Source organism: Ptychodera flava, chromosome 2, assembly GCF_041260155.1.
Source record: "Ptychodera flava strain L36383 chromosome 2, AS_Pfla_20210202, whole genome shotgun sequence".
Classification (NCBI taxonomy): domain Eukaryota; kingdom Metazoa; phylum Hemichordata; class Enteropneusta; family Ptychoderidae; genus Ptychodera; species Ptychodera flava.
This window is the reverse complement of record NC_091929.1, coordinates 47,227,551-47,236,980: the sequence shown is the minus strand read 5'-3', so window position 1 is coordinate 47,236,980 and position 9,430 is coordinate 47,227,551. Positions and strand designations below refer to the sequence as shown.

Sequence of the window (9,430 nt, the reverse complement as noted above, 5' to 3'; positions counted from 1 at the left end):
CGCTTCTATCGTACACGATTTGCATGTAAAATGAAAACAGGTAAAATGGTCACTTGCATTTAATGAAGCTCGTATTCAAAGTACATGATGCAAGTCTACTATGTGAAAGTAGAAAATGGTGTATAAACCCAAGTTTCCTGTTATTGCTGCTATGTGCACTGCTATTTTGAAATTCAGTGTCATTTTGTCAAAGCTGAACATTGAAATACACTTTGATAATGTTTGATCATAGAAATTGATATTGTTATTAAGGGTGTTGTATTACTAGAACATGTATCGTCACATCAGTCATAATTAAACTGTGATCATCGAAACATTACAATGGCTTTGTATTTTTTTCCCAAAATTCTGCAAGTGTTCATTCTATTTGAAGTCTAATCTGCAATAAGACATTTACTATCCCTTTAGAGTTTTCCATGAAATTTCAACAATTATTTCCTGTTGAAGCGAAGCAATAACCTCATGTTACAAAAATATCGAAACGGTATATACAATACTTTGTGTCCTTCACAAGAAGAAAATCTCTTTCTTGTCTTTGCACATGATTTCACTGACAAAAGTATGCCAACAACTACAAATGACTAGATCTTGTCTCAGAACCACCCAATGTTTCACAATGTCAACCCATCCTGATGTGTCCTGTATGAAAATTGCACCTCTAGATCAGAAATAGTGGAATAAACATTTAGATGCCAAGGAAGGCAATCAAGGAGATGCTCATCCACTATCTTTCCTACCATAATGGTAAGTTATTGGGCAAAAACATTAACACAGCTATTGTCTTTATCAACCACTATGACTTTACCAATCAGTAACACAGACACCGAGGGGATGGCTCAATCCATCATCAACACTATGCGACAAACAAATTTGCCACCTGATTCAAACTTTACAATTCTGTTATTATCAGAAACATACACAAAGCCATGTTATCCACAGTGACTCCTATTGGAGAATTAAGCTGACCATCACCACTTCCATTGGTTCCAAAAGTATACAGGAAGTTGCCATCATCATCAATTGCTTGGATTCGGTGATTGTCACGATCTGATACATAGACCTTGCCAGTATGATCAATGGCTACACAGAAAGGACGTTTGAACTGACCATAACCACTGCCATTACTACCAAATGATTTGATGTAGCTACAATCCTGGTTGTAAACATGGATGCAATGACCTTTCAAATCAACAACATAAACCTTCCCAGTCAGAGGATGAATGGCAACACCGATTGGGTGTTTCAATCTACCTTTACCAAAACATCTATCTTGTCTGCCATTCTCATCACAGACAATCACCCGCTTATTTGCAAAATCTGTGATGAATACTTCACCATTGACTGATATTGCTGTATTAAATGGTCTAACAGCATTAGGCTGATAAGTGAATTGAAATGTATTTTTGTGTTTCCCACAAAAAGTGAAAGATTGCAATCTGTGATTACTGTGATCACAAATTAAAGCATGCCCTTGTCTCGTGACTGTCACTCCCCATGGGAAATTAAACTGACCATTACCTCCACCAGACTCTCCAAATTTACATATCAACCCTTTTTTAAGGATCACCTTAACTCTTACCGGTGACCCCGTTATTGGTTTATTGAAAATTAACCCCGATATTTCATGATCACCTTCCATCCTTGCTCTAGATTTTAATGTCAATGTGCCGTCTTTATTGTCTATGACCTCCGCGTTCACCTTCTTGTCATCTGGTATCTTCATTGTCACGAGGATATTTCTGTCATCTACAGTGTCTCTCAGTCTATGTCCACCTTCTGTTGCGATGGTGACAGTGATGTCATCGCCAACTCTGACGTACTTCGGAGTTGCCGACACTCTATACGAAGGAATATCTTCTTTTTGCAGTGTTCCAAGACTTCTCTCTTTACAGAAGTCAGTGCATGGTAGAAACTCCAAGCTGTCAGTTACAGCTGGTTCGATTTGAGTTTCGATTTTCAGAAGTTCCCCCATTTGTGCAGACACTCTCTTCCTTGCAGCCATTACCTGGGCGGCGTTCCCATAATGCACCAGCTTTTCTGCGTATTCTCTCGCACTGCCGAGATCATTCTCAGTGATATCGAGTTGTTTCATTTGTGAGTTTAATTCCGTCTTCCTTGTACTGTGTTCATCTTTCAGGACTGTCAAAATTGTGTCACCATTTGTCTGCACCATGCGAAGTAAATCTTCACGTACCTTTTCAATGTGCGTTGTGATTTTCTTTTCGACTGCCTTTGATCTTCTGTCAAGCGATTCTTGCATGGATGCGATTCCGTTCTTGCTATCTCTGATTTCAATTTCTTTCACTTTCACTTTGTCAATCATCTCATTCAACACTTTGGAGTAATCTTTAGCTGCGTCTTTCACACAGCGATAGTCGTGACTTCGGTGGTCGAGTGCTGTGCACTTTAGACAAACTGGTGCATCACAGGTAAAGCAGTAAAACTCAATAAAGAAATCTTCGTGACTGGTACAGTACGTCGAACCCTGCACTGAAATGGGATCAGTGGACTTTGCGCTTTTGTATTCTTTTAGGGTCAACACCTGATGCGACTTTGATATGCGTACTCGACTGTGTGACTTTGCACAAACAGTGCAAAGATTAATGTCACACTCGATACAGTGTTTCACACTTTGTTGCTCTTCACAACCCTCGCATCTTGTCTGATATGAGCAACCTTCTCGTTTCCTGAACTCCTCGACCAATTCGTTGACGAAAAAGTTGGTAGGAATACCGGAAACGCCCTCATCTGGTACTAGGTGTGAACGGCGACATATTGGACACTCAAGTTTCCTTGTTTTCTTCACCAGTTGACTCAAACATTCTTCACAGAAGCTGTGCAGACACGGTAGATTTTTGGCGTTTTTAAATCGCTCTGAACAGATACCACAGACCATAAAATTTTCATCGATTTTTTCGAGGAACTGTGTCTCTCCTGTAGCCATGTTTGTTGAGTTCAGTGTCCTCAGTAGACCACTTAACTTTGTGATTGCATGCTAGGCCTATATGGCAGACTCTATAACAATATGTTAGATAACATGTGATAGGGAAGTTCGTTGTGTCGAAGTCTCGCCAAAGGGCGCACTCAATACTTAGGGAGCCGTCATTATTTACGGCCGGGGGGGGGGGGTCGGAGGAATTGCTTTCGAAACTCCAAAATTTTGAGTTACCCCCCTGCCAACAATGACGTGTTTGAGTAACCCCCCTCTCTGCTACAGAAATTTTGAGTGACCCCCCCAAAAAAAAATTGGGAAGTTAAATATCTATAAAGTAAAATGGATTGCTGCAGCGACAGGCCCTGTACAGACCCTGATTTGAGGTCGCGGGGGGAGGTCAGGAGGGGGGTGTCCCCCCTCCTGCCATTAGAGCTTTTGAAAAATAGAGATTAAAATGGTGTTACTTGGTGGCACTTGGGGAGTATTTTTTTCAGATTTGTTTTCGTATAAAAAGCTCAAAGGAACAGAAATCTGAGACAGTATTCCAAAACTTATATTCCAGTTCACTGATTTCAATTACATTTTTTGAAAACGAAAAAATAGCGACAGATATACATTTATTCACATTTATTATTTATTATTATTTTCCTGCAATAAAAGATGGGTTTGTTGCCAAGGCATTCCACTGGTTTTAAACTTCATAGAATTAGAATTAGCTTGCTTTACACATTTTCCCCTATCGGTAACCTATACAATGTAGAATATAGAAAGCAGACATTTTTCATTAATGATCAGGCAAGTATATCAATCTTTAATCAGAAAACACTGAAAAATATACTCAGTACTAGCCTCTAACATAAGGCTTGCCATGTCGAATAGCTGATCATTCTCGTCTGAAGATCACAATAACGTGAAACACATAGTGTAATGAGATTTTAGTTTCTACTTGAAACCACCAGTATTATGATATATATATATATATATATATATATATATATATATATGTATATATATATATATATATATATATATATATATATATATTAATTATGTGTGTGTGTGTTTACACAAATACCGGGTATGAATATACATATCTTTACTATTATTAGTTCCAGAGACCAGCTCTGGAACTGTTAGCGTTTGCTCACTTTCCTTCTTTCTTTCTTTCTTTCTTTCTTTCTTTCTTTCTTTCTTTCTTTCTTTCTTTCTTTCTTTCTTTCTCTATTTCCGGTATTACTATCATAGAACATGCTATACACAAATTTTACCCTAATTACCCAGAAAGCATTGCGACACACTTATGACGTCATCGCTCAGCTCGGACGGGTTTTACGGGCATTTCTTGTGTGTTTATTTATTTAGTTTTTATTTTGCATTGCTCAACTATCATATTGCGTTCAGCTATTAATAATTCTAGCTTTCTTACGCTTTGTTTTTTGTTGCTTTTTGATTTTATTTTTCTCTAAATACTCGCCGTGCGTGGCACTATACTGTTTCGCCAGAATGCTAATGAGATAACAATGGCGGCGGTACGATCGCTTCGCTCGCATAGAGAGAGAAAAGTAGGCTTTCCGTAAGTTTACAAGCGCAGCTGGGCACATCGTGTACCTAGGCGAAGTGGGTGTGCTCGAAAACGAAGATCAATGCAAAGTTTGGATTCAAAATCGGCTGTTTTGGCGGAGAAACTGCCCGCCGTATTTATTTTATTTTTTTATTTTATTTTTTATTTGGCTTTATTTAATGAGGGTAGCCTGGTAAACTCTAAAGAGAGTTTATCTCCCCCAGGGCCCTCGACATTACAACAAATATATACAAAACCACAAAAACAATTTTCAAGAGTGAAAATACAAAAACCACATATAACAACTGCCACATTTAACAGGAAAAGCAAGAAAAAATAAAAATCCTGCCCAATATTATTTTAAATAATTTCTTTTAAAAGAGACAAGTGTCTCAGAAGATTTGACTTCTGTTTTCAACTTATTCCATTCCATAGCTCCCTGTACTGACCATGTGTTTTTAAAAACATTCAATTTGGCTCTAGGGATATCAAGCTTATTTTGGGAGCTAGCTCTGGTCACACGGCTATGACAGTGACTGACATATCGGAACATTTCCGTCATATACAATGGGGCTATACCTTTCAAGGATTTGAAAACTAAACACATATTTTTGTATAAAATTCTATCAGCTAAAGGCATAATATGTAATGATCTAAAAAGTCCATTGGTCGGATAATTATACTTTAATTTTAGTGCCCATCATAACACGCACAGCGCGTTTCTGTAATTTGAATAACTTGTTTATATTTGCACTAGTTCCCCATGCACTACAACAATCGTCCAAATGGGGAAGTATATATGCATTATAATATGTTCGTCTAGTACTTAATGGTAAATACCGTATTATACGCCTAAGTAGAGCTATACGTGAATTGACCTTTAAATTGAATCAGTATTTGACTTCCAGTTCAAGTGTTGATCTATTACTATACCCAGAAGTCTTTCTTCATTTACAGACTCTAAAATATTCTGACCAAGTTTACAATGAAGAACATTTCTTGGTAGACGTGACAATCTCTGATGTGTGGTCATAAGCATGGTCTTTGTTTTATTTGTATTTATAACCATTTTATTTTGCATACACCAATGTCTTACTGATTCAAGATCATCATTGAGTGTTTTTTCAATTTCTGCCAGGTTCTTCCCTTTTGCCATGATTGTAGAATCATCGGCATACATTTCAATAGTGTTGTTGACAGCTAAAGGTAAATCATTAATAAACAATATGAAAAAAGAAGCCACCAACAGTTTTTCCTATATCAGTCTGCGAGGCCGTTTAACGCCGGTAACACAGCCCTGTCATGCTAGGCATTCATCTGTTCATCAAACTGTCTGTCACCGCACCGGCATGCGTTGGCTGCACGTAAAAGCAACTCAACTTTCCAAGATCAAACGGTCAGTATCTTGTGAAAACAGCGACATAGCAATGAAAATTGTTTTAGTCTGTGCTTTTGATCAAATGAAAATGCATGTGGCCTCGGTTTTCAATTTCAATGGCCGAGGTCCGATGTTTCCTCTCGTCTGATCATCGTCGTAAACCACGCGCCTCTTTACGGCAACAACTCAGCGCTACCCGTCAAACGATTGATTTTTGCGTAGGTCAGCGGAGCGAAAATTATTGCTCTGGCTCGCGAGAATGTCGTCTGATATACATTTCCCTGCGTTGTCGCCCCCGTATGTATCTGTTGCGTTTTTACAGTACATGTAGGCATTTGTAATCTGTGTACTGTAATTCCCCGGACTGCCTGGCGTTTAGTTGTATTATGGTGTTTACTGCTATCAACCCTTAACTATAGGTACGTGCTTGAATATTAAAATCCAAAGCACTCTTTCATTCTGCACCTATCTTTGTCACACATTCTCTTGTTTCTTCCGCTGCTCTGGTCTCTGGAACTTCGCTTTTGCTTGCAAATGCTTTCTAGTTGTTGTATTAATTCGTAACTTAACTCCACTAAATGCTTCAGTACATATCAACAAAATTGAGTAGCCCCCTTTCTTGTTGTCCACTTTTGAGCAACCCCCCCTTGTAGCTTTCGATTTTTTGAGTGACCCCCCTCAGATTCCTCCGATCCCCAGGCCATAAATAATGACGGCTCCCTTAACATAGAAATCGATACTCATTGTAAAATACCGTTATCGTCGCCCTCATCATGTTGAAAGAGGGACCCTAATCATATGGGTAGGTTAACTGAGGTTGATACTGTGTGATGCTCTGCCACCCTCACACACAAAAGTTGTGTATGTAGGTAATGAATACGGTGTATTGAAAAACATCTTTTAGGAATATATACAGTCCCGTTATTGCTCAACTGTGTCATTGAAGGATCTCATCTAAAGTATTTTTTTCTGTGGGCGAATACAGATTTGACCCAGTGATTTTTTAACTTCCCTGTCTCAGTCTCCCCTGTCAATTTCCCTGTCTATCCGAACATGTTTTCTTTGTCATTCGAGTTCACAATACAGTGGTTCAACAGAATGACGGTTTCTCTTGAATTCTCCGTGTCGAGTTCTTAATTATCTCGAGCTTTTTTGAAGAGGTGACCAGCAATATTTTACAAGACATACCGATAAAGAGCAGGCAAAATCGATTTTCTTCCAAGGTACGGGCTTTCGTATACAGTCTATCCTACGATAAGGGTTTTGATTGTTATAATGTAAATGGCAATAACAGAGACGTACGTGTAGCGTGTGGCTGTAATTGTGATAACATAGCTGCACAGCTAAATTTATTATTTATGAAAACCAATCTTAGAAGAAACACAAACTCCTTTTAATCTTCAAAATGCCACATACGTTATTTCCATATCTTGATAGCTGCCCCCCTAAAAACGGTTTCAGGAGCTGCTGGAGGGAGAAGACTGGCTAATATTTACTATTTTAAGGTCTACATGTACAATCTTTATAGAAATGAGCTCAGGAGCTGTTTCTGGGGTAAATGCACACTTGTGTAAATTTATGTAATTCATCAAAGGTCATGTAAAATATGTTCCTAGTAGTCTGCATTATTTCTCCTGTTAGACGATGCCAAAAAAGTTACCCTAATCTCGAATAAACGTCTTATAACATAAATTACCATGCATACGCTAACAATGTTTGATGCATCGAACGATTCACTTATACGCGAACACCAGTGTGTTCAATCTGCACACACATTTTGGACACGTAAGTAAGCTTGTTAGTGTCAGTGTTTTGTTGTTGTTGTTGTTGTTGTTTTGTTTGTTTGTTTGTTGAAACTATATGGTCTTGAACCTTGTGATTTACTTGCCTTGAATGATAAGGATTCCTAGAATTGAATTAATGAAATATTACAGTCGAACAGAAAATAATCACTTCATGTTTGCTCTTCTAGTAAAACTTTAATATTCCTGTATAGCGTACCGGGATACATTAGTTATATTCACCGATACGGCATAATAATGCACGATAGCAAGGGCAAGATCACAATTGTCGCCCACTCAAGAATGGCGCTCATTATGGTATTATTGATGAATGCTCTGAGACGAATTATGTACACTGATCTCGGCTCTGATGGCGTTGTAGTTTTTTTTAGTTGCTCCATGAGCATGAAAATGAGCCCCCCTCAAGCGATAGACCAAAAGTGTATTGTAAAAAGATTGAATCTGAACGTCTGTCCCTGAGGTGTATTCTACCTTAATACAGTCTACGTAGACCTCCATCCTCAGTATCAATGTTTAAAGTAAAAAACTATAGAAAAAATGTCGTATTTGGTTATTGATATGATCAGAGGTGAATATAAGTGAAAAGATTGTGATTCCGAGGGAATTTTATATAATGTGTAAACAAAAAAGTTGACGAAGCTATGTAATTTCTCATTTTCAAAGATGCTTGTTTACTTTCACGACACAAAAACTACAAAGTCGAGTTGTCCTTTAAAATATCTTTAAATTATGTATTTGCGCACCAGTGATCTGCATTTTCCCTTACACATATTTATGGATTAAAAACGAATAAAATTCGCATCACATCCATATTCCTTGTTTGAAATTTAAAAATGTATTTATGAAAATTCTATAGCAAACACAATAGTCAAAATCAATTAAAAACCATCTTGTTGGTAAAACAAATCAATAAACATTTTTTAAAATTTAAATCAAGTTTCCACGATCGGCATCAAAAGGTGACTGTATTAGCATCTTATTTCAGTATACGATTGGAACTAATTTGGGATAATTTGATATTCATATTTTCAAATTCCTTTAAACTGTTGGGTGACATATAGCTGAATGTTGCAATATTACAAATAACGCACAAAACAAGTGTGTAACTTAAAAAGAAAAGTAGATGAGCTTACATTTGCAGGTTAAAACGACCTTACTTCACCATCCAATTATCCCGAATTAGTTCCAATCGTGTTCAGTCGAAACAATCTGAACTGGTCTGACGATTTTGGCATCGTCAGCATACAAGAGACAGTGGGAATCTAAACAAACACGGTAAATCATTTACATAAATACTGAACAACATTTGACCAAGTAGTGACCCCTGGGGTACACCAGTCTGATACTGGCCTCACTCAGAAAAAGCGACTGCAAGTGACTTATTTAGATATTATTAAAGATATCCTTTGACGGAAGTATGGAAGTATATTGCGAATGATTATCATATTTTTTCGCACAGTCACGGACTCGTCTTTTATACAGGAGTAACTTTTATAAGGGCTTAAATCAGATTCAGGTTCAGATTTAAAATAACTGAAAATAAATGAATAGCTATGGTCAATTTGGTTGAATCTGAAATGAATTGGAAAACGGTTGAATCTGAGTCGAATTCGATATTCAGTTTCCTGAAGAGACCTGATGCGAGGTGCAAGCAGCCGGCTGGCATGGCCATATGACTTTTGTTTCAACGGGTAAGTTAGAACTAGTCTCACGAAGGTTAGTAAGGAAAAGCTGCCAAGTAGCTTGATTTCGAA

The 9,430-nt window shown here is 37.7% G+C and overlaps 1 protein-coding gene across 1 annotated transcript; it reads right to left on the bottom strand.

The window, feature by feature from the left end:
* Positions 1-889: 889 nt before the first annotated feature.
* LOC139150625 (tripartite motif-containing protein 2-like) lies at positions 890-2,944 on the bottom strand. The gene has a single exon (XM_070723064.1). The coding sequence runs from the start codon at positions 2,942-2,944 to the stop codon at positions 890-892; it is 2,055 nt and encodes a 684-aa protein (XP_070579165.1).
* Between the last annotated feature and the right edge of the window lie 6,486 nt (positions 2,945-9,430).